The 25,321-nt window shown below is 38.8% G+C and overlaps 1 protein-coding gene across 2 annotated transcripts in view; it reads right to left on the bottom strand.

Moving 5' to 3' along the window:
• Window positions 1-10,742: 10,742 nt before the first annotated feature.
• The window catches only part of TMX3 (thioredoxin related transmembrane protein 3), a 42,581-nt gene continuing 28,002 nt past the window's right edge, over window positions 10,743-25,321 (bottom strand). For both annotated transcript variants that reach the window (XM_032872258.1, XM_032872259.1), the window contains 7 exons: window positions 24,074-24,172; window positions 21,684-21,741; window positions 21,443-21,496; window positions 20,578-20,634; window positions 16,231-16,360; window positions 14,375-14,443; window positions 10,743-12,975 (listed from right to left, as the gene is read on the bottom strand). In XM_032872258.1, coding sequence (XP_032728149.1) covers window positions 12,718-12,975; window positions 14,375-14,443; window positions 16,231-16,360; window positions 20,578-20,634; window positions 21,443-21,496; window positions 21,684-21,741; window positions 24,074-24,172 — 725 coding nt within the window. In that variant the 3' untranslated portion in view covers window positions 10,743-12,717. The remainder of the gene's footprint in view (window positions 12,976-14,374; window positions 14,444-16,230; window positions 16,361-20,577; window positions 20,635-21,442; window positions 21,497-21,683; window positions 21,742-24,073; window positions 24,173-25,321) is intronic.

Here is a 25,321-nt window from a genome sequence, read left to right as displayed (position 1 = left end):
GTGATCTCAGGATCCTGGGATCAAGCTCTGCATGGGGCCCCCTGCTCAGCAGGGAGTTTGCTTCTCCCTCTGCCTCCCACCAAATAAAATTTTTAAAAATAAAAATAAATAAATAAATAAGAATATGTGACAGAGTCCATATGTGGTCTTCAAAGCCTAAATTATTTATCATCTGGCCCTTTACAGAAAAATATTTGCTGACCTCTTGTGGGGCTTTAAAGAAAATATATCTCTTTCTGCATTGTGAGAGCTTTCTGAGCACATTTTACTGAAACGTGGGACCGGGGCTGGAGGCGAACCTCACCAAGCAATTTATGAGTGTTTGCACGGAACTTGGGAGAGTTTGCCTTCTGGGGGTATTATTTTCATTTCAAGGACGGGGTGGGGCTGCCGAGACCTAGGATTTGAAGACATCCCTGGTTTGCTGGATAGAATGGTGCTCTTTTTCCTGGAGAAATGTATTTACATTCCAAAGGGTTACAGTAAGAACTCAGAATACTCAGGAAGGAGTAGAGTTTTTTCCCTTCTTCTAAGAGGGAAGTTGGACATATATATATAAGCACCTAGAGGTGTATATAAGCACCTCATTTTGCAGGATTTCTCACTCCCACCACCATTATGGACTGAATGTTTGTGTCCCCCCAGTAAATCACATGCTCAAATCCTTACCCCAAATGTGATGGTATTAGGAGGTGGGATGACTGGGAGGATTAGATCAGCTCTCATGGATGGGATTAGTGCCTTGGTAATAAACACTTTTGCCCCTGAAACCATATGAGGCCCACCAAGAAGGCTTCAGGTCTTTGGCTATGAACCAGGAACCCGTGGGGACAGCAAATGCTCCACCTTCCCTTGGGTCCTGCTTTTCCGCTCCGAGGCAGGTGTTCGTGTTGAGCGCTGTGAAGGCTTCAGAAGGATCCTCCTACCACCAAGGTCAGAGGCAACAAGAACGGACATGGGCTTCAGTCAGCTTCTGGCTCTCCACCACCTTATGTCCATCTCCCTGTCCAGATAGCCTGCTCTGTGTACCACTCATCCAAGCACCACATGCAGAGACCACAGCCTTATGGGGAACAATCAGCCCATTCCTACCATCGTGCACATCCAAATTCCTGCCGTGAATCCCTGTGTATATACGTGCACGTGTGCGCACACGCGTACTACAAAAATCAGCTAGTGGTTCTGCTTCAGAGATACACTGTACTTATTGATTTAGCTGTCTCTGCACAGATGACATTTTTCAGTTTTCTAGTTTTGTGGAAATATGTAATAGAAATGTTGCCTTGTCATATTGCCACATGAAAAGTATGATTTTTGAAATTTATGTGTATGCGTGTGCAGGCATTCCCAAGCAACTGGGAGTGAAGATAGTAGCCTTTATTCGAAGGGTTTTGGGAGAGCAGTGTGATTTGGGTATTTATACCCATTCTGAATTTTTTGAAAATTCTATCTTGTTTGTCTACACATCGATCAATTCATTGTTCATTCAGACTCTTATTGAACATTCAGCTGAGGCCACATGATGTCAACTCTTAAAAATATAATTAGCTTTGCAATAAATAAATACATTGATTTAATTCATTAATAGTGCAATGCTATACATTAAATATCAAATATGTGTATATCATGTCCTGTGTAGCAAGATGGTGGGAAGAAGAAATTAATATTCTGTGAAAGGGCCAGTGAAAGCTTCAAAGAAGTGGTGATCTATAAATTAGGTTGGATTTTTTTCTTTTATTAACATTAATATTCTGATATCATAAGTGATGGCAGTCAGACTTATTTACATGCTTTCCTGAAAAAAATTATGTCTGCTTATGTATTTATTATTTTCCAAGTTGCTTGAAAGGGATGAAAATTTCAATCTAGATTCATGGCTTTGGAATGTGATTTACTCATTTATCTTTAATAGCAAGAGCCTTTAAGATTCCATGAACCAATTTGTTCAAACCTTTCATGTGCATCTTTGATATGATATCAAGGTTTTCATTTCACATGAAGCCATTAGGCATCTAAGTTACTTGAGACACAGTACTTCTAAAAATGCAAGTACAGAGCTGCCAGAGTACATTTTATTCAGAGCCACAATGTATATTTCCATTATATTTAATATTAAAGACACCTCTGGGTGTACATTAGAAATTATCACAATGAGAGAAGAGTTTACAGTAATGCTTACTCCTCTTTTCCCCCCAACATTTATTTTGAAACCTTTGAAACCTACATGGAGGCTGTAAGAATAGTGTAATTGTTGATTCTATGTGAAGGGTTTAGGATACCCTCTGGTCCTGTACTTTGAACCACCAGTTGTAAACATGTAGCAACATTTGCTTTACCTGTTTGTTTCCCTAAATATCTACAATAAGAAATATTTGTGTGTGTTTTTTTAAATAGAACATATAAAATTGACTAAAAGCAGAACCACTGGGGGCCAAGCCATGGTGCTGTCCCTTCTTCCTTTGTAACGACAGGCAACGCTCCAGGACAGACTGGGCATTTTAGTTCTCTTGTTATTACTATTCTCCAACACTGTGAAGTTATATAATCCATGTTCTTAGGGAGGAAGCTGTTTTTGATCACAGGAGTCCAGTTACCTACAGATGAGGTGTGCCTGCTGAGCACAAGAGGCTTGAGCAGAAGTACCTTCCTGCGGAGGCGTTCGGGTTTCCGACCTTTGCCTTACATGGTTAAATGGGTGTCTACGTACACAGTTTATATCTGGGACCCTCTCCTGGTCACATATAAACTTGTTCTACATTGAACGGTGTAGAAGAAAGAAGCAGAGTCGTGAACACTTTTGCATTCCAAATCTCACTTTCTACACAAATCACTCGTGAGGACACCTGGAGCCAGCAAGCGTGACACCCTCACGTTCGTGCCTTGCTGGTGGCCTCCCCTCCGACAGTAAAGTCTCATCGCAGTGCACTGAGCCACACTGCCCATCTCTAGAGGAAGGAGGGGAGAATGAGGAGAGAAAGAAATGGTCCCAGCTGGACATAACCCACTGTCTTGTTGACAAGAATAAAAACCACTTCCCTGAAGCTGCTAGTGTTGTGCGAGCAAGTCTGATCGCTCGGGGTCGGGAAGGGGACCCGGAGCGTGTCATGCTCTCCCACCATGTTCGGCCTCGGGATGCTCCCGGTGAAATCACGGAAAACACAACCTCTTTTAAAGGCGCTGACACGTTTACCTTTCCTAATAATCATTTAAACCAGTGGTTCGCAACTGGGAGGAGACAGTAAGATCAGCCGCAGGAGGTTTTTTCCTCTTCGTTTTGGCTTCAAGCAGAAGCTCATCCCAAACCAACCAAATGGATTTTCTACCAAACGGGCTCTTGTATATTTTTAGGTCATCCGAGGCAGTGAATGCTTGTGTAATTCTGATAAGCACTCCTGGTTAAGAATCCATAACTTAAAATACAGTAATTATTAGCACAAGGCTAAAAAATTTGTTTTAAAATTTTTTTATAAGGATTTATTTATTTGAGAGAGAAAGCGAGAGGGCGCGCGGCATGCACTCACAGAGGCAGAGGGAGAGGGAAGGAGCATCTCAAGCAGATTCCCTGCTGAGTGCAGAGCCCAATGCTGGGCTCCTCTCAGGGCTCTGAGATCATGACTTGAGTCAGAACCGAGAATCAGACGCTTCATGGACCGAGCCACCCAGGTGCCAAGGCTAACAATTTTAGACTGACCTTTATTTGCAAAAGAGCTAATTGTTTATTTTTTAGTAGTAGTTGAGGGTTCGAGAATATTTGGTTGCCTAAAAGTTTTCATAGTTCTTGATCTCTAATCTCTTCTTTTTTTTCAATGACTGTATAGATTTTAGGATTTTGGGCCCTAAATTAAGTAGTATGTAAGTCTTCCATACTAAGACATAAAATATTTCCAAAGCATATGACTCTTTCATGTTACTTACTTATATTTCCCATTGCTCAGTCAGTAAGCATTTAGATACTTTTGGAACATGCATTTAAAATCTGCAATTAAGATAAGTCTTTGTGATTTTTGTTAAAATCAGAAACCTTCAACACTAACGTACAAGTAATAAATACATCATTATATAAATGCAGTATATTCAATTACTCATTCCTCCATTCATTTGCTCTGTAAGTATTTATTGAATATATACTTCATGCCGGCCATGTTTCAGGAACTGAGAATGTAGCCTTGAAAAAACCAGATAATGTTCTGACCATTCAGGGCTTACATTAGTGTGTATTTGAGGAGGGAAGCAGGCAGTAAACTACACATAATATAAAGAAGTTGGTGTACAAAAGCAGCAATGGGGTTAGGGAGAACTGGGGGCCAGGAGGTCTAATTCATGCAGGATAGTTAATAAAGGCGTTAATGATGAGGTGACCTCAAGTAAGGAGGGCGTGAGTCATACATATCCAGGAGAATGTTATTCTAGTCAGAGGAAACAGCAAGTGCAAAGGAAATAAGAGGAGTAAGAGGGTGGGAGGATATAACGGAATGAGGAAGAGGGTGGGTAGGAGACAAATATGGTCATGGGCACTGGAGGCTGTAAAAAATAATTATAAGTTGCATCAGTTTATAGTGTTGCTGTAACAATGTACCACAAGCCATAGGGTTTAAACCACAGAAAGTTAGTGTCTCACATTTCTGGAGGCCAGAATTCCAAGATCAAAGTGTCTGCAGGGTTGGTGCCTTCTGAGGCTGTGGGGGTAAAACCTGCTGCAGGCCTTTCTCCCGGCTCCATGGGGTTTGTTGGCAATCTTTGGCATTGGTTTGTAGAAGCATCACCCCAAACTCTGCCTTCACATGGGATTCTCCTTGAGTATGTTTGTCCAAATTTCCCCTATTAGGATCCACTCTACTCCAGTATGGCGTCATTTTAACTACTTATATCTGCAATGGCCCTATTTCCAAATAAGGTCACATTCTGAGGTACCAGAGGTTAGGACTTCAACATATGAATTTGGGGGGACACATTTGAATCATTAACATAGTCCATGGTAAGAACCTTCTTTGTGACACTAAGATAGGAAGTTACTGGAATGTTTTGAGCAGAAAAATACTATGGTCTCCCTTACATCACAAAAAAAAGATCTGTTTAGCTGCTCTTTGGATAGTGGTCTGCAGTCAGGGAGCGGTGTCAGCCGTGAAGGCTGGTGATGGGGACGTGGCAGCCTCAAGCAGGCTGCTCACCTGCACAGTGCTGTGAAGTCTGGCTTGTAAGTATATTTTAAAGATATCACTAACAACATTTCTCACAGATTAGATAAGAGGTGTTGAAGGAAAGAAGTCTCAATTTGATCCAGGATGTTTGGCCCAAGTAATTACAGTGATGATGTTACCATTTACTGAGATCAGGAAGACTGAGCAAAAGCAGGTATTTGGTGGACAACTGGTACTTTGGATATGTTGTTTGGGTTGCTCACTGAACACCCAAGTGGAGAAGGTTGAATTGGACATAAAGTCTGGAGTTCAAGCTGAAGATACAAATCTGCGAGATGTCCACATGTAGATTTTTAAAATCAAGAAACTGAATGAGGAAGGATGTTGGGCACCTGTTAACAGGATTCTGACCATTCAGATATTCTTAAGGTTCCTATTCAGGTCATGGGTTCATTGTTCACATTGGGTTGTCTTTGCCTTATTGATTTGAAGGCATTCTTTATATATTCTGGACGCAAGTTCTTTGGTTGATTTAAGTGTTTTGAATGTCTCCATCTTTTCACTCTCTTACTGGCGTCTTTTCATAAACAGAAATTCTTAACTTTAATACAATTCAATTGATTTTTTTAGGGTTCTGTTATTTGTGTCCTCTTTGTTCTCTATCAAAGGCCATGAAGATTTTCTATAAGAAAATTATTTTATTTTTCTATATTTTCTATATTTAGGTTTATGATCTATCTTGAATTAATTTTTGTGTATGGTATATAGGTAGGGATCAACATTTACTTTTTCCCATAGGGAGAGGCGATTGAGTCAGGACAATTTATTGAAATTCTTTTTCCCACAGAAATTTATATAAGAATATCTAAATACATGGCAATTACTACTTCCTACAAATACCTTATTTTACCAGGTAGTTAGCTAGATCATCACTTGGCAGTCTAGTAAGTTATGTGGTCAGGAGACTCTAATTGATCTACTGTTCCCCAACATATGAAAGTGATCCTTAAATTAAATTAAGCTTGGAGGAAGGAATTTGCCTTTTGTTAAGTGAAAAGGGTTATGTCCATCATATTTAGTGTTGAGCCCAGGCAGATGGTTCTCTTTGCAAAGGAGCACGCTCCCTTCCAGCTTTCTTATTCTTGTAAGGACCTTCCTGAAGACGCACAGGAGTAGTAACATGCCCTAATAGCCTGACATTTTTCTACCAAGTCCTGTAACACTTCAGCCTTTGTACGCACATACGCGGAACACTGCTTAGAAGGGAATGGTGAACACATCACGACCTCCCTCCTCCCGTCCCATTTTGACTCTGCTAACAAAATGAGTAATAAAAGTGAAGTCATTTTTTAGATGTAAACAATTATCAAGCAATTCTACTGAGATCTCAACCTTAGTTTACCTCAAGGCTCTTTTAAACTATATATGTCATATTGTAAATATAAAAAAAAAGTACCAATGACTCTTCTCCATAATATATCTGAGGAATATCTAATAATTTCATAAATAGCGGTGGATCTATTTGGAAACAAAAATTCTCATCATATCTTGCTAGAGGTTGTTTGGCCCCTGTGAAAGTTATTATTATGTTTCACACATTAACTGAATGGCTGTATTTACAAGGACCAGAGGGGGCAGTGGGGGAAGTAACACATTATTTTGAAGGCCAGCAACTCAGATTTCGAGATTATACTTTCTACAACTGAGAATAGATTGTATCAAGTGTGGTCATTTGGGCACGAGAGGTTTATATCATAATCTTGGAAACTAAACTACCTAATTAGTCTTTCATGAAAAATGTGAACTAACCTATATCCAAATATAAAGTGAATCTTTTACTCCTTCCAAAATTATCCCTTGCAAAGAGTCACCTTCTACCTAACAAAAATCTTTCAGATTAAGTCAGTCTTTCAGTTGTTGGATTTAGAACATGAAGCATTGCTTGGAGAAGACATAGGATCTTAAAATCTCAATTATGCCAATTCAGAATCCCATCAAGTTCCTTTGACAATCAGTTTAAAAATTAAAAAAAGGAGACAGAGGATTTTAACACCAATTTATTTACACAGATTATTTCTGCGTGTACAACCTCAAAATTTTTACTATTAAAAGTCACTGTATGAGTCTTTAAAATCTAAGTATTTACTGTGTTTTGACTGGGTTCTTACGGTTTGGAATAGAATTTCTACGGATCAGCATCAGCCCTGCTGAGAACCTGGAACGTCATCCAGCTGCGACGGAAGGAAACCACTTCCGTAAGGAAACCCGCAAGCGAGCGCCGGTGGACGGCGGCGCGGCCGCGTGGAGCGCGCACCGGCGGAACGTCCTCGGCCACGCCTCCTATGCCGCCGTTTCACTGGACTGCTTCCTCCACGCAACTGAAATTTATTATACTTAACATACTGAAATTGGCCAATTTTAGTTTTTAAAATTTTTTTGCCGGAAAGAGAAGGAACTATTGTAAAACCACACAGAGGGGTCCTCAGCGCGTACACTGACCGCCTCAGAGTTTGAGCGCCGGAAGGAAACTCGGGAACAGAGGGCTGTCCAGCTCACGCGACAGTCTTTCCCGTGTGGGTTCTCTGAAGCCCGGGAAAGCCCTTTCTGTCTCTGGAGAGTCTTCTGGGAAGGTCCCTTCCCGTGCACTGCCTCCCACACCCCTTCTCTCCACCTCCGGGACCGGCGGAGCCGCAGACACACCGTGGAAACGCAGCGCCTTCCTCTAGTTGAAGGCTGTTGTGCTCAGGTCGGCCCGGGTCTCTCACCCAGAGTCCCGGAGATGCTGAAGATCCTAAGAGCAAGGATTTTGTGTTGAGCAACCGGCTATATGAACAGGAAAACTAAGGCAAACAGAAAAGTAGAAATCTTGGAACTGAGCATATTCTGAGGCTACGTTATAGCCGTCCTTTACTACTTATAAATTGCTAGAAAACTGCCACTTTTTTACTAGTTGTTGAAAACCCCTTTTCAGTTCATAGGGAGATGGACTTAAAGGAAAGCTGAGGGCTGAAGACTATTGTCCAGGACGGCTTGTTGGAAAATCAAATCATCTATATCCAATATCCATTAATATTCTAAATCTGTGTTCAGATAACATTAATATCTGTCTAAACTATAGACATATGCCGACAATCCCACTGGATACTTGTATCCTCTTATGCATATTCATTTTCACTGAAAGCACAAAACCTAAAGGATTTTTGGAGATGTTTTAAACTTAAATATTTGCAATTATATTTAATTTCAATGTGAAAGAAATATCAAGTCCTTTTCATGTCTATCCAAAATGTTAGAGCTTGAATTACAAAAAGAAGCCAAGCAAATTTAAACATATGAGCATTTCATATTCTCAAAGTCTTGGCTTTTCTCTGTGGTAAATGACGATATAAATTCTGAAAGGGGTAAGATGAGAAATAAATTGGATACATACATGTTATAATTTGAGCTGTTTTCATGTGCCAGCCATGTTCTAAACATGCCTCGTGTGTAACTCATTCAATCTCATAATCCGGTGAGATGGGTTCCATTCACCTACAATCAGCCCAGGAGCAGGGGGGTTGGACATCTTCCCAACTCTGCACAGGGGTGACGGAGTCAGGACTGGAATCTAGTCACTGACAGCAGGGCCTCAACACTCACAACATAGTCCAGCCTCTTGGCAGCGACGTGGGAGCCTGTCACCACCCAGGGAATTCACGTAGTGGACACATTCGGTCACTCTGAGCAGGGACGCTCCTGATGAGCAGCTAGTCTGTAGTATTCCCATGTTGGGGACAGCCGGTTTCTGGGCTGTTGTTCCAGTGCCAGAGCAATTCTCACTAAAAAATTGTGCTCAGGTTCGGGCACCTGGGTGGCTCTTTCAGTTAAGCATCTGCCTTCAGCTCAGGTCATGATCCTGGGGTCCTGGGATCAAGTCCGGCATTGGGATCCCTGCTCAGTGGGGAGTCTGCTTCTCCCTCTGTGACCCTCCCCCTGCTCATGCTCTCACTTGCTCTCTATCAAATAAATAATAAAAAATCTTTAAAAAAAAAACCAAACTGTTCATAGCATAACATATGAAAAATCGATTACTGAAAATAGTATCTGTACAAACTTTTTTCATAATATACTCTCCCCATTTGATGCTATTTTAAAAAAAGAATATCTTGAGGCTTTAAATTCCCATTTTACTGACAATGAAAAGGACGGGAGGATGTGTTGTGTCCAAGATAACCACTGTAGCCGCTGATCACAGACTCAAGTCCAATTAGTCCAACTCTAAACCCTGAAATTGATGTTTAAAAATAATCTGATTTTACAAATAAAAAAATGTATATAACCTAAGAATCTCAGGTTCTTCATCTATAAGAGAATTAGATAACACTCGGATCTTTCTCACCTGTTTAAACACATTATATGTTTCTATAATGACAAATAGCTTACAGTTTAATAAAAGGAAAAATAATTTGTTGGAAATCAGTCTTAGCTGTCCTCTGCTTGTACAAGGAACTATTAGTGTTGAAAACAAAACATAAATAGTAAAAATAATAAACTGTTTTCAATTAATTTATTTTAGAAAATCAAAGGTTTACAATTGGTGCCTTAAGGCAAGATTTCATGAATTCAACAAGTTAGTAATACAGACTTTCAAAAACCTTTATAGATTTAGTCCAAAGTAGAAAATTATTTTTTTGCCCACTCTTGGACTCAGACACATTCAGAAAAAATATATATTTATAAAAATAAAATGGCAAACCTAATCCCACCAATTGATAGTCTTAATATCCCACACTGGTTTATTTGAACAATGTCTGCATAATAAGAATAGCTAAGTAGTTTTCCCTGTCCTACCTCCATACCTCATGAAACAATGATGAAAATATGTAAATTGCTTTTTGGCAAACCCAAACCAAAAAAGCCCCTGAAGCAAAACACAAATAACATCAACAAAAATCCACTATACAAAAATAATATAGTTGTTTAACTACTCACATAGTTTCCATCAACCTCTAGACATTTGGCTCTTAGTGCTATTTCTAAGTCAGATACCCGGGAAGCACTAGGGGAGAGGAAGAAAGTACAACTTCAGGTCTAATACACCTCAAATAAGTTTCAGATAAAGTAGAGAAATATTAATGTGTATGATGAAGAAAACAAAAAAGGTTGCAAGCTATAATGGGATGCAAAGCTTGATAAACACACATACTTTCTTTCTCCTACATATAATATTGTCTGAGCACTAGCTTCAGCAACAGCAAGCCATCTAGGATTCTGAATTTTTAGGATTTAGAAATAGAATTTTATTGCAACTGAAAGAAAAGGCAAAACTCCAACTTACTCAAGGATATTCTCATTAATGTAAGATGACTCACCACTGATATCTAGATATCACAGGATATCTATATTCTACTACTAGATTCATTAAGAAATTAACTTTATTTGGGAGTAATATTTCCTTTAAAATTGCATTCCTAGTTAAGTGCAGATACCAAATTAAAGGCAAAGGCCTACTAGTGAACAAAACTTTTAAATTTGTGTTGTGAGAAGTCTGATAATATCTAAAGTAGAAACAAATAAAAAGCAAAATTCTAATGCAAAAAGAAAGAAAATTGTGCATTTACAAACCATGTACACATTTTGTTTCCTAACAGACACACTTTGGAAACACGAACAGAATTTGGGGCAACATAGCTGTGAAAAAGGTAACAGAGAACTAAGACGTTAACTCACTGACAGGCAACTCTCAGAACACCAAGGTGGCTGGACTTCCGTTTGAGACATGCTGAGCTTTCACTTTTTTTTCTTTCTCTACTGATGTCTTTCATCTGTAAGTGATGCCTGACAAAGGCCAAAGATGTGCAGACAATGGACATCTGATAATGATAAACATGAAAAAGAAAACCGTGACATTTTCTGTAATTTTCTACTGTCCCTGGTGGAGACTGGCTTTACCTTCCTTAACTGGATTAGACTCCAGTGAGGCACTGTACTCACCGAAGTTTTTTTCACTGCTGCAAAACAAGCCTGACCACTGGGAACATTAGCATTTATTCTCCGAAAGAACCCCTCATTACTCTCTGGAGAGGAATCTACTTGTTAAATTAATGGCATTTGATTATGATATGCTACAAGAGCACATGGGTACAACAAAACAATTGCTAGTAACTTCTCAGTACTCAGATACCAGTTTCAGGTCAGCTGTGACTGGCGTGGCATCAGAGACAACCAGCAGCTGCCTTGAGGACCGAAGTCCAAGCACCTTCTGGATCAGGACCATGAGTTGCATATTTTTAAAGTGATTAACCATTTCAGTCTTTAATAAAAACCATTCTAATCATCACCCAAACAACGGTCACCTAGTAAAAATCCTAAACTTAGCTCAAATGAAGGGCTTAAAAAATAATCCGTAATAAACACACCATAATGTTGCTTAAAACAATGCCAATTTTTATCCATTATTCAGGATAGAACTGCTGTGTTAAATCCTTATAGAGAAGAGAGGTCACTGGCTGAAGTGGGAGTCAGAACTGACAGGACAGAGAAGGTAACTGGCAGATCTCTTAAGTCACTGGGTTGTCATAAATTTGTTGACAGGCTGATTATGTCACTCATTACTCATTATGAACATACACATGCCCATAATATTACATAATAGACATATGTCAATAAATTTTATCTATGTTTACGTAAATATATTGTGCGCGTGTGTGTATATACACACAGATACACACATATCATAAATTACCACAAAGTCAACATAAACAAAAAGTCTGATATATATTACTTTTTAAAAAGTAGTAGGAGCTTTTTCTCAGAGAGAATTTTTACAAGAAACTCCAATATAAAACAGAGACCCTCCCCTTCCTACAGCAACCACTGAAACACCTGCTAAGCATGTCCCAGGGCGTGGTTTAAAATCAGTGTTCCAATCAAATTCACTCATTTTGCAAAGATCAGACATAAGACTATTTTTCCCACTGTACAGATCTATATGAAATTTTCATAATGTAACTTGAGTATAAAGTTAAAAAGGAACATTTCCTCTCCGTTAAAGTAGTAACTAAAAATAAAATTGCTATGCTATATAAAACCAAATTACTTTTAAGTCATAATCTTAATTTCATCCATGGAAAAAGTTGTTTGTTCTCCTTAAAGTGCCTAAATTTTAAAGATTTAATTTTGCCCATGTAAATCTTATCTAAAACACGAGGAGAATGAATGGTGCGGGGTGAAGGTATTGCTTTTCTTTATCCAACATGTATCTTCTACCTGACTGACCAATTTAAATATTCTGCCCAAGAATCTTAATTGTGTCACAGAATATTCAGATAGAGAAACATGCAAAAGAACTGATCTGCTATAACATCTAGAAGGTGAATTCTGATGGGGCGTCTGGATTTTTTTTCAGGACAAACATATCCTCTCTTTGCTCCAAACATTTCCCTGCTTATGAAGGACTACTTTAACCCATGCAAGTGGATATTAGCAAAATACAAATAACATATTCTCTTTTGTAAAGATCATGGTTAAATGTCTAAATTCAATAAATAGGCTCTTTAATAATTTGAAATCCTATCAAATATTCTATACTAGCAAAGTCTCAATCTTTCTTCTTCTCTAATACATCTTTGGGTCCTTGCACTGTAGGCACTAGGGCATCTCCGCTCCTTGGCTCCTGTTCTTTGCTTTCTTCTGTTGGTTCTTGGCTTTCACTTTCACTTCTGGACACTTCGTATCGCTCTTCGATGTAGCCTCCGTCTGTGTCAGCTGTGTAGATGCCGTAGCACATGATACTGATGACACCCAGCGGAAGGCCAAAGAGAAAGCAGCCCATAAGCGGAGAGCTCTTGAAGATAGACTGTGGGAAGATAATCACAACTCAGTTCTCCTCCTATGTCTTCCGGGATAAAATACATGAACAATTTTAAAACCTCTGCAAATTTCCTCTTCTTGCTACCACTCAACTTGCTCTTAGTTCTAATGAATCAATGTCAATATTTCTTCAGCACTACATGTTAAAGACAATGTAAGAGGCAGAAATTTTACACGTGTGTGTGTGTGTGTGTGTGTGTGTGTAACCAGGTACCTGCAGCAGCAAAAGGCACCGAATATTTTATAAGCTCACATGAATCTATTAGCCACAAAGATCTCTGGCAACTATGTGCCAACAGCTCTGGAGCTGTATCCTGGACTCCAGGAATCTGCCCATTGAGAAGGCTGGTCATTTACCATAAAGATGGTATATACCCATTTCTCCACATGACATTTTAAATATTTACTTGCTGGTTAGCAGTAAAGTCACGTTAACTTAATAATCTCCCTCAGTTTATACACAATCTCCTTAGTTCTCAGAAAAGTGAAAGGAATTTTGCTGTACAGGTTTTTCAACTCTACTGTCCTCTATAGCTTATGACTGTAACTCGAGGCTACACAGGCACACTCAGAGGATGGCAAGGTCACTCTGGACTGAGGTAACAGAAGAAGACTTCCCAGAATATGGGTGTTCTGAGGCAGAAATCTGAGCATCAGTAAGAATGAGGCGGTGTGAGCACTAGCGAGAAGCTCCAGGGACGCTTCCGCAACAGTCAACAAATAATGAGACCATGTGAGATGGAGAGAGTGTTCTCACATGTGTCACTGGAAAAGGGAAGGACAGTGATCACAGTGGACTATTTTCGTCGTCTTCATTGTGTAGTGGTACATGAATGAACGGGAGGCGGGGTAACAGCAAGTGAAGAAACCATGTGGAAGTTAGAGCAGCGCGAGGTACAGTGTCGTGAGAGCCGATCCGGAGGATTCCTACTTTGATGACTGCTTTTGGCCTTAACGAAACATCCATGGAATCAGTAGCTCAAGAAGAGAAGTAGAACGAAAGTTGTCTAAAGCTCAAACAAATTTAGGAATGCCTGTGCTGTGAAGCTGACTGAGAGTTGAAGCGGATTCAGATCTAGCGACTGAAAAGGGCAGAAAGAGAAGAGAGTCTGGAAAACACTCTGAAGCCATGTCACCGAGGTAACGATTCTGAATGCCAGTTAACTCACCAATCACACAGAAATGAGTCATTAGAGAAACTTAATTTCCACCTGAAGAATATATTTTCTTAATATAACTACAGACTAGTTCTTATCTTTTAAATTAAAGATGCACTTTTATGTAATCCTTTAAAATTTCAGATTTTGCCTTCATTAGACATAAAGCAATTATACACCTACCTATTCTCAATTATCAGTGACACTAAGCAGACTGTCACAACTCACCACAATAGTAGATTTGGCATCAAATACTATTCTTTTCAGTCTCTGCAAAATGCTGTCACCTCCTTGGGCCTTAAGTTTAACAGGAAAAAACAAAAAAAAAACAACAATTAAATTGTTATTTAAGTACCATGACTTCATTTTTCTGTTCTCTAATGTTATAACTGCAGGTCAAGGGTTGACCCTATGAGATTACAAAAAGCACTCGCAAGAGCTATGCAGTACTTTACTTTTTTTTTTTTTTTTTTCCTGCCTCAGCTTCATCTGCTTTCTTGTGGGAACACACTGTGATGCTCTTCTGAATCAGTCTCCCCGTCACGCTCCAGGCAGCCTGGCTGACGCTGACCCAGCAGCCCAGGCCTGCCTCACTGCCAGGGTTCAGGTGAGCTGTTAAACTGAGGTTGCTACAGGTATCTTTGCTATTGTGTCTCCCTAAGAATGAAGCCCCCACGCCCCACACCCACCTCATCCAAAAGTGCTGAAAGGCAGAGAAAAATTCCTGATGAAAATCGATCAAATCTCTGCATTTGGCCATCCCTGAAGTCTGGCTCATAACTCAAATTTCCAAACTATGTGAGGCTGTCTTTGTTATCAAACAGTTTGAATTGGATTTCACTAACTTATACTAGAGGACTTCTCCCACATAGAGGTGAGTTTCATTTCAACAAGTATTATTTTCACAAATATGAAATGCCCACTCAGCGATTGTTCCCCCCCCAAAAAAAATGCTTGTTATCCTGTGAGTCAACTTTCAAATAAAGTTTGTAAAGCCTGAACAAAACTTTAATAAGAGCCTAGAAGTCACATATTTTTTCTATTTTATTCTAGTCTGTTGAAATAAGATGCTTGCTGGTCAGTGTGCTGAAGTAACTTCATGGCCCTGTAATGTGGACTGCAACCCACAGTCTGAATGACACTGCAGTAAGATTTATAGAAATAATGGAAAATTCAAACTGTCCGTTCAGATTTCTTTTTTAAATTCAATTAGCCAACAGATAGTATATGACTAGTTATGGATGTAATGTTCAATAATTCATTAGTCACATATAACACCCAGTGGTCATCTCATCACGTGCTCTCCTTAATGCCCATCCACCACTTACCCCATCACCCCCTCCCCGCCTTCTGTAACCCTGTTTGTTTCCGGGAGTCAAGACTGTCTCATGGTTTGTCTCCCTCTGATTTCTTCCCATTCAGTTTTCCCTCCCTTGCCCTGTGGTCCTCTGCACTATTTCTTAGGTTCCACATATGAGTGAAACCATATGGTAATTGTCTTTCTCTGCCTTATTTCACTGAACATTAAACCTTCCAGTTCCATCCACATTGATATAAATGGTAGGTATTTATCCTTTCTCCATTCATTATTTCTGAGAAATATTTTATATGATTGGATTTGGAACTCTCCACGGAGGCTCTGATTCTCAGCACATTTCAGTCTTATTCACAGGTTTTCTTGGAGAAGCAATCTGAGTAACTTAATCCAATTAGCCTCTTGAACCCAGAAAGGTTAAGGGCCAGGAAGGTTTAATACTGGGATAGCTCTGAACCCTGCAGACCTCTCAGTGTCCACGGTCCAACTCCAAATGGCAAGAGCACCTCCCACTCACTGTTACAACCAAAAGCGTCTTCCACACAACCGTAAAAGAGGCATTTCCACCCATGAGCAAGCTTCTTCCACAGAAGAACCTTCTATGTGTCTGAGAATGTGGCTCTGTGATGTGAGAAGCCAGGTGGGGAGGACTGCCCCTCACCCCAGGGGATGACTCTTCCTTTCAGAATCAGAGGAAGAGAAGAGAGCTTGTTTCTCCTTGACGTCCTCCTTTCAGGAAGTCCCTTTGAATTGGGAGCAAAGGACTCACCTCTACTGTGCCGTCCAAGATGTTATTAATGAACTGCACCATGTCCTCAGCATTTTTGATCTGTCTGTCTAGTAAAAAGTATTGTTGGTTTGAAGTATTCAGTACAACCACAGTTGGGACTTTCAATTCACTGAAAACAGAAAAACAAAGAAACCAAAATACACATTAAACACAGAGATAACAAATATTCTGATATTCATTTATATCATGTCTAAGTAACTATAATCACAAAAGAAGGAAGCTGAATAGCTTTGCCTCCCTATGCTTAAAAGAAGAAAATTTCAAATTGTGCATTTAAAAAAAATAGCTAAATTATGGAAAACATTTTAGGGCATCTGGGTGGCTCAGCCGGTTAAGCATTTGACTCTCGAATTCAGCTTAGGTCTTGATCTCAGGGTGGTTAAGACCGAGCCCTGGACTGGCACCACCCTCAGAGGTGACACTGCTTGAGATTTTCTCCCTTTGCCCCTCCTCCCACCCTCCCACTTGTTTTCTTAGGGAAAAAAAAAAAAAAGTGAAAGGAAACATTCCAATATATGATATCGGACAGTTGAGTATTTGTGATTAAGCTAAAACTTATTATGCACAATCCATTTTTCTAAGCCTAATGCTTTTCACGTATCAATGGGTAGAGGTGAGTAGTGGGAGGGTTGTAAAAATTATGTGAGAAAACGCAAGTTAGATATTCAGCACATTACCCTGTGTTCAGTAAATACTCTTCCAAATTCTCTGAACTACTATCCCCCTACGTATTCTGCCCCAGCCTCAGGAAGTGCTTCCCGGATTCACAAACATCAGTTTGCAAAAAGAAAATGTTACTAGAAAATGTTACTAAAAGAAAATGTTACTAGTAGTACTAGAAAATACTTCAGTGCCATTTCATTGAAATCATTTTTCTCCTTTCAAGGATAGGTTGTTGCATAATCATAAAAGGAGGAAGGTGCTTGATTCTGTATGTCATCTGCACGTGGGTTTGTGGTTATTGGTATGTCTCTATGAAAATTATGCGAAAGTACAAAACTTTACAGTAGAAGCAATTCACACTGCAGTATAATCGCCACACAAGTAACGTGGCTCTGATTCTCTACCCTCACCACACAATCCCCTTTTCCCAGTTAGGCAAAACACGCTCATGGGACCCTGATGTTGGGCTCAGCCACGTGACTTGGCCAAGGGGCAGGTTAACAGAGGCTTGAAGAGTGTGTGCATGGACAGGCTTGTCTTCCTGAGTTCCCGTGATGGCCGCACGACTCCGCCCCGCGCCCCCCCACCCCCCAGGAAATAGCCTGCCAGGGTCAGGACATGCAAGACTGTGCAGACCTGAACCTCAGAACCTCAGTGGCAGTTTGGAGCCACCTGTGTCTGTGCCCAGTCACCATCAGCCAAGCCCAGGTACGTGAGAGAGAGCACATACCATAGCTTGAAGTCGCTGGGTATCAGGCCAGCAGATCACCTGCTATCATCAGGCCATAGCTGACCGCAGAATTAAAATAAAAAAAAATCTTAGCTTCACTCTCGCTTCATAAAATATACATAAGACAACTTTCTGATTTATAGCAGTTTAGTTATTAGTTGTAATAATGCATAAGTAGCAGAAAGTTCTATTCTAACAGAATGGATCAGAACTTAGTCTATGAAAACATATATTATTAAAAAAAAGTTAAATACACAGTGGAACTAGAAACTATGTGTTGTGAAATAATTCAATTTGAATAATTCGATTTGATTTGAACATCATTTCATCCTATTCCCTCTTAATTACATTCACAAAAACCCCAAACAAAACAATTTAACAGATTTAGAGTCTGACCATACCCTACTTATTTTGAGACAATGTAAAACATAGTCAGTGCTGTTGTATAACTATCTTACACGGTATCATGTATTTGTCCTAAGTTAAAAATACTTGGGTAGGGGCGCCTGGGAGGCTCAGTGGGTTAAAGCCTCTGCCTTCGGCTCAGGTCATGATCTCAGGGTCCTGGGATCGAGCCCCGCATCGGGCTCTCTGCTCAGCAGGGAGCCTGCTTCCTCCTCTCTCTCTGCCTGCCTCTCTGCCTATTTGTGATCTCTGTCTATTCTGTCAAATAAATAAAATCTTTAAAAATAATAATAATAATACTGGGGCATCCATACTTATTAAACTCCACTAATTTCTCTGACAATATTAATGTCACAGAAGAGCTTTGGAGTGAATGAGATGTGGACTTGAGAACTGGATCTCTTTAACTTACTTGTTGGGCCTCCTTTGGCATATTATTTAACTTCCTTGAGTTTCTTCTAAATTTCAATTTCCTCATCTATATAAAATGGAAATAATAATAGTACTTACACCTCACTGAGTTATTGTAAAACTTAAAAAACACCTATTGAACCACTCACTATAGTGCCAGTCACAGAACTAAGTGCTCAATAAGGACTTTCAATTATTATCACATAACCATCATCACGTGCTTCCTCTTCTTTTGAAAAAGGAAAAAAAACAAGATATGAATAAAAAAACAACACAATGCAACAAGATTGCATAGGTAGAGATTATTGTTCTCGGAACACAACTGTAGCCCAAAATTTCTGCTATCTCACAACTCACATTAATAATCATACTCATGAAGGAATATCCACCCATCTGTACACATTCTGAATATTACCCTGAATCAAGGAATTGCTTATTGGACCCAAATTGCTTTAGCCTCTTACAAACAATTTATTGAATATTGGCTTGCCTTGAAGAACATTATAGGAAATGGTTCTGTCAAAGTCCCTACTATATATACTGTAAAAATCCCTATCAAAAACATATTTCTACTATAGAGTGTCCCCTTCTGTGAGTTTCTATAGCATAACAATTTCTCTTAGCTTTCTACAAGGTCTGCCATACTCCTTATAACCCAAAGTTATTTTATAGGCTATGGGAAATGTATAAATAATGTTTTTCTACTTTGTTTTGAGTATTAAAAATTCAGGGCCAAAATTTTCAAGTAACTTTAGTAATTACCTATAAATGATGAATACCTAAAATGATATAGCTCCTTTACTTTATTTTCCTTTGTCTTGATTTCTTCATTGTATATTATATCTGGTACTTTATATCACTAGTAAAAAGTCTCACATTCTCATTGGAATAAGAGGGATAATAAATAAAAATGAATAAAAGTAACACTAATTTATAACTTTAGGCTTTCAACTAAAAATTCTGAATGTTATTTTGGGTTGTGAGTTTCATCTTTATTTCCCCAGTGTTCTTACTTGTAAAATGGAGTAATACACTGAAACATGAATGAAGGCAACTGCTACCCCTTTGCTACTGAGCAAAGCTGGAGAATACCAAAACACAGTATCATGTTAAACCTGAACTGGAACCTCGACACTGCCGGATGGACAAGGTCACTTGTCTCCAGTGAGCTTTCCTCATCTTCACTTCAGGGACTGGTTTTCAGGTCCACACCCTCCAGAGCTCCATTCTCCTACCACCTCTTGTGTGTGCTCTGATGCCCTGTCTGAAATAATGTCTCCGCATTCTTCTTCCATGTAACTTCATTACTGCCTCCTCTGACAAGCATTTTCTGATCCCTTCTGCCTTTGTGTGTAATGGGGTGTGGGTTGGAGCCTGTACATTTCTAGAACCCTGTACTATAAAGACCTTTTCGTACAGGTTTGCAAATACTATGTTATCTTACCCATCAGACTATGAACATTTGGAGACAGGGACTCTACTCATTTTCTGGATCAAGAGTACCAAACACAGTGTGTGACATACAGTAAATACTAGATGTCTACTGCATAGAGTAGCTTCTTATCTGAAATTAATTTACTCTAAGTATGATGTTTTCTAATAACAACTTTTTGAAGTGGCAAATGAGATTTTTATGTCATAAACATAACTGATGGAATTATTTTAGAATTGTGTATTTTCTCTGTAACGTTATTTTTACTCTGTTAAAATAAATTCTTCTAATATAGCAGCCAATTCTTAAATGTAAAAACTTCCTACTTAAATTACCTTTACTCACGGAAACTGAACTTAAGGTAAGGTGTGCGTTAAACAGAATCTACAAGATTTTTAATTTTGGAATGCTGTCTTCTTTCCAAAATACATGGAATTTAGAAATAAATTTTTAACATGGAATTGAGAGATACATTTTTAATACAGAGCAATACTAAAGTTCAGTGAGTTTCCAATTTAGATTTAAAAACTAAGGTACAATACTTGGAGAATATCTGCATCAGCACAGATGAAAAGTTCACTTTTTCCCCCAGCTAGTAACGCTTTTCAAACTGTCTCAGAAACATAAATTTTAAAACTGACAAAATTGAGAGCAAAATCACTCAGTCATTTAGAACTTTACTTACTCCATCAGCAAGGTATTTATATAGTCATTTCCATCCATATGGCCAAATTGAAAATCCCTAACCAACAACAATAACCAAAAGAAAAAGAGAGAGAGCAATATTAGGTACAAAACGAGGTAAATGTGTACAAAGAACTGAACGTGAGGGCTGGAGCATGTAAACACTTAACATACATAAATGCAGAAAAGAGTATGCCTTCTAATGGCTTCTGAGATAAAATACATATGAGTACGAGTAAATAAATTTAAGATATTTCTACTCTACTCCATATATTTAAAATGTAGGTCAATATTAGCATTTCTAACTAAAATATATTTAAGAAAAATAACCCAATTCGTTTACCAAAGGACTTATAAGAAGATGCTCCTACTATGTAACAGGAGAAATATAAATATAGATCACTGATAAATCATTAGAGGCTCTGAATAAAAAGGAAATAATTAAATAATATAACAAATTTATAGGCTGTATGTTATGGCAGCAACAAACAGAATGATTTGGCACAAAGCAACAAGATCACCTATTTTTCATGTTCGGTTACTGTCTGAGTTCCTGTTATAATCATCATCTGTCTATATCTAACTTGTGATTGTTCACTTAACTTTATCTCAAATGAATGAGTACTTACACATATTTCCCAACAACAAATGTATCCCAGATCCCATCAAGAAGCAAGTATGATACAAGTTATAAAGTTTTTTTTCACTTGTATGACAGAGCAAGTCCAAACAATTCATACTGAAATACAACACACTGTAATTCATTTCAGTATCTTGATTTAAAGTATAAAACAGTTCCACTTTTGCTGTACTATACTACAAAATATAGTTGAACAAAAATAATCTTCTTGAACACAAGCACCTACCTGTGGAATTGGTCTCTGTAATCTCTAGCAACTTCCTGAATTATTGACTTTAATCTGTGAAAGAATACATGAATATTTCATCTCTTCACTTCAAAAATATATTATCATTTTTCAATTACAATATCTGCTGCCTTATCTAATACTGTGGGGAAAGTAAGATACTGTATCAATTTTATCTTACGCCACGTAAAGTCTGAGTTAGATGGTATGTGAAGCTTAAAACTATTTCAAGACACTATACCTGGTATGTTCAATTGATGTATTTTTCTCATCAATAACTGCAATAGCCACAAGCTTTCCTGAAATTAAGAATGACATATCTAAATTGAATAGCCCTCATCATACAAACTTTTCAGTTATCATTGTAGCTGTGAACTGGGAATTAGTAAATAGTTTCTAGAATTTAATTCCGATTATGCTACACGTTACGCACAGCAGAATGAATCAATGAATCAGTCAACTGGAAGTGAGAGGTTCCCTCCCGCCTCCCATCCCCCAAATGTAAATAATAGTAAATATTTAACAGTTTACTAAATTGTACTGTTTTCACAGTACCCACAAACTGACTAAAATGAGTACTTTGTCAAAATCTAAGACATTAAGAAATAAAAGAAATGTATTATTAATTGATAAAAGGAATTTATTATTACTGTAACTCTAAAAGAATGACATATAACAAGAGAAGGATTTTTAGATGCTATTCCCTCCAGTACCATGGGTCACGTCACTACTTGCCGGTACTAATACACAAAACGAAACTGACTCAAATTTAACCCTCAACACAACATAAATCACACTTGTCTGGAACATCCTCTAGCGCCAGCGGACACAGTGACCAGAGCACTGGTACTGGCGTCAGAAGACCAGACGCCGCAGCGGAGCGTGCGGGCCCCATTCTAAGCTGGCCGGGAGACACCTGCGAAGCACCATTCACTAGCTGAGGGCCGGCCCCAGGGAGTGACGCGCACACAGACGCGGCTCTGAACTAGTGGGAAGCACAGTATAGCAGGGAAAACAACAGACACATCCAAAGATCATTTACAACACAGCAAAAGTGTATGGTTAACAAGGAGGAGAGCCGTGAAGGTGTTCGGAAAGAGACTGGTGAGCGTCGGCAGTTCGAGCGCATGCCTAGAAGACTTGCTGAGAAAGCGATACTCGGTCTGAGTCTGACGATGAGCATAAATTAACTGTACACTTCCAGGTACAAAGATGCGCTGATGCAAGGTGCACGGCCTAAGAGACGTCAGTGTGGCTGGAGAAGGGAGAGTGAGGAACGAGCAGACTGAGAGGAGACGGGGACTGAGGCGCCGTCAGAAGATGTAGGGACCGCGGTTGCCAGGACTTCCAAGAAAGACAAGCCTGTCCGAAACCACCGAACCGAGCGCCTGGACGTCTGTGCTTGTGTGGGGAGGGGCCAGGTGGGACAGTGGGCAGGAGCAGAGCCGCAGCCGCACAACCAAACAAGGGCAATGAGGTTGGATACAAAAAAAGAACATTCCATAGCCAACTTCTTTCCAAACGCATCTGGGAGAAGACACTATCTGCATAGAGCCCGAGCTGCCGCTTTTAATTACCTCAAGGTCATGCCGTCTCCTATGATTACTGAACTGAGAGCAAAACTACTGTATTCCCTACATTGTTTCCCTTTTCCCTTCCCGTAAGTCTGAAAGAATCCAAAAGTAAACCCACAATCTCTGACAGCATCCACAGCAACGTCTAGTGCTGAGCTAACACACGCATCACTCTGCGAAGATAAACAAAGAAGGAAACGTCACCAGACACAGAACATGAATAAGCAGGCTCAGGAGCCAGAGCAAATAACCGAAGAGTTTGAAAACACCATGAGAACCTATTAGAACATTTCTAAATTGTATTTTTAATCAGACTCAAAAGCAGGAAATCACGAAGAGGAAAAGCTACGCACACTACTTCTCATATAAAAAGCTGAACCTTGAGTACAATTTTCCCGTTTTATTAAATCTAAAACTGTACTTCAATCCCCCTTATCATGAAGTTGTGAATGAAAACAAATGTGGCAATAATATTCACGATTTCTCTAATTCATTAAAAATTTACAAAACACTTTCTCCTAAAACTTTCCATGATAACTTCTTAGAACCGTGGCAGTTTGCATCTACTTGAGACCCTCCATTCACAGCTTCTTACAGCTTTCATTTTTGTATCTATAAATATATTTACTTTGCTTGTCATTTTCAATGTTGTGACTTTAAGCACCACGCCAGCGTGGCGCCCACATTTTCCTCACAAGTAAAAGCAGGTTTCAAAGGTTGTGATGAGGTGTATTCCAACTACTACAAAATCAGCTCCCAATACAGCTTCCTCGTTATTTCTTCTCATCTCCTTATCATCCAGGCTCTGCTTTTCCTGTTGCTATCAGTTCTAACTAGTAAATCTTTCCTAACTAACTCATCTTTTTCCCCATACAAATGCTGCTTCTTTTTTAGTATTTTAATCTATATTCTCATGAAGAAGAACTGGCATTCAAGTCTTAAAAAGGAAGGAAATTATGAAAGAGAGTTTAAAATTCATTTCCTACAGAATCAGATTTAAGAAATCAATTAAGGAAAATTCTGCAAAGTGATGGAGAGTTGTATATACGCTTGTTACCAGTGTCTCCAAGTTCATACAAGAGGAAGCCATCCATAGTAAGGTAGTTCTGAAACCTCTCCCTGTTGATCCAAGATGACAGATCACCATCCTCGTACTCTTAAAAATAAAAAAAGCTAGTAAGTTATATGTAAGTAAGAGTTTTAAATGTTTATAATGTTCTAATCTGGCAATATGTATAAAATGTCTTGACACGGAATCATAATCTTAACTTCATAAATTTCATTTTTAGGAATCTATTCTAAGCAAACAATGAGACATACAAAAGCATTAATGGACAAAGAAATTCTTCACTACAGCATCATTTAAAAAAAAAGCAAAAAATAAGGAAATAAAAATAAAGGAAATAAGTGAAATACCCTAAACAGGAAATAATTTAAATAATTATGGGACAGATTGAGGAAGACCATTTATAGTTTTTGAAAAATTATTAAGTAGTAAAGCAGGTTGTAAAACATTATTACAATATGACTGTAACTTTGTTTGAAAGTCAAACTGACAGCATGATTAAATGAAGGCATACATTCCTAACTAAGTGGTTATCCTGAGTTGATAGTTATCCTTGAACGATGGCAATATGAGTAACTTTTTATGAGAATTTCTTTGCTGTTTTCTATTTTCTGACATTTCTACCTCAGTTTACAACTCTTTCTCATATGTAAAACACAACACAAATATGAAGCCATAGTACTTTAGCCTTTTTCCAACATCGAGTAATTCCCCTGCTAAGCAGACAGAAAATATCTGTAATATCAAGAGAAAAACTATGTCCCGATTAGAAATATAATGCTTAGGTAACTGTGAACAATTATTATAACTGCATGAAAAGAAGCTGATATAAAAGCCTACCAATATGTTTGGCTGAAGACTGGATTTTAATGATTTCGTGAAAGATACGTTTTTTTCTGTCACTTGCATTGCTAAACAAAACATTTTCAAGTTATCAAACCTATGAAATAAGCGCCATAACACAAATCTGAAAGTATTTATGGGTTTGGACTTACAAATTAGGAAAATAAACATAAAGCTAGGAGTTGAGTCCTGGGGCCACAATCTCCACTTCAGGTCAAAAGCCAACGTTTTAAGATTGTTCAAAGTGATACACATGAAACTCATCAGAAGATAAACCATCCTCCTGAGCCCTAACCCAAAGCATCAAAACTTATTGACAATTAAATGTCAGAATAAGCATTCAAGGTAAAGTCTCTGTGTTATCTGAGGCTTCAGGCAGGCTCTACATACTAACAC

The sequence above is a fragment of the Lontra canadensis genome, unplaced genomic scaffold, assembly GCF_010015895.1.
Source record: "Lontra canadensis isolate GAN:19392208 unplaced genomic scaffold, GSC_riverotter_1.0 scaffold44, whole genome shotgun sequence".
Classification (NCBI taxonomy): Eukaryota; Metazoa; Chordata; class Mammalia; order Carnivora; family Mustelidae; genus Lontra; species Lontra canadensis.
Note: the sequence above shows the minus strand (reverse complement) of the source record. Positions and strands in the feature narration are given on the sequence as shown.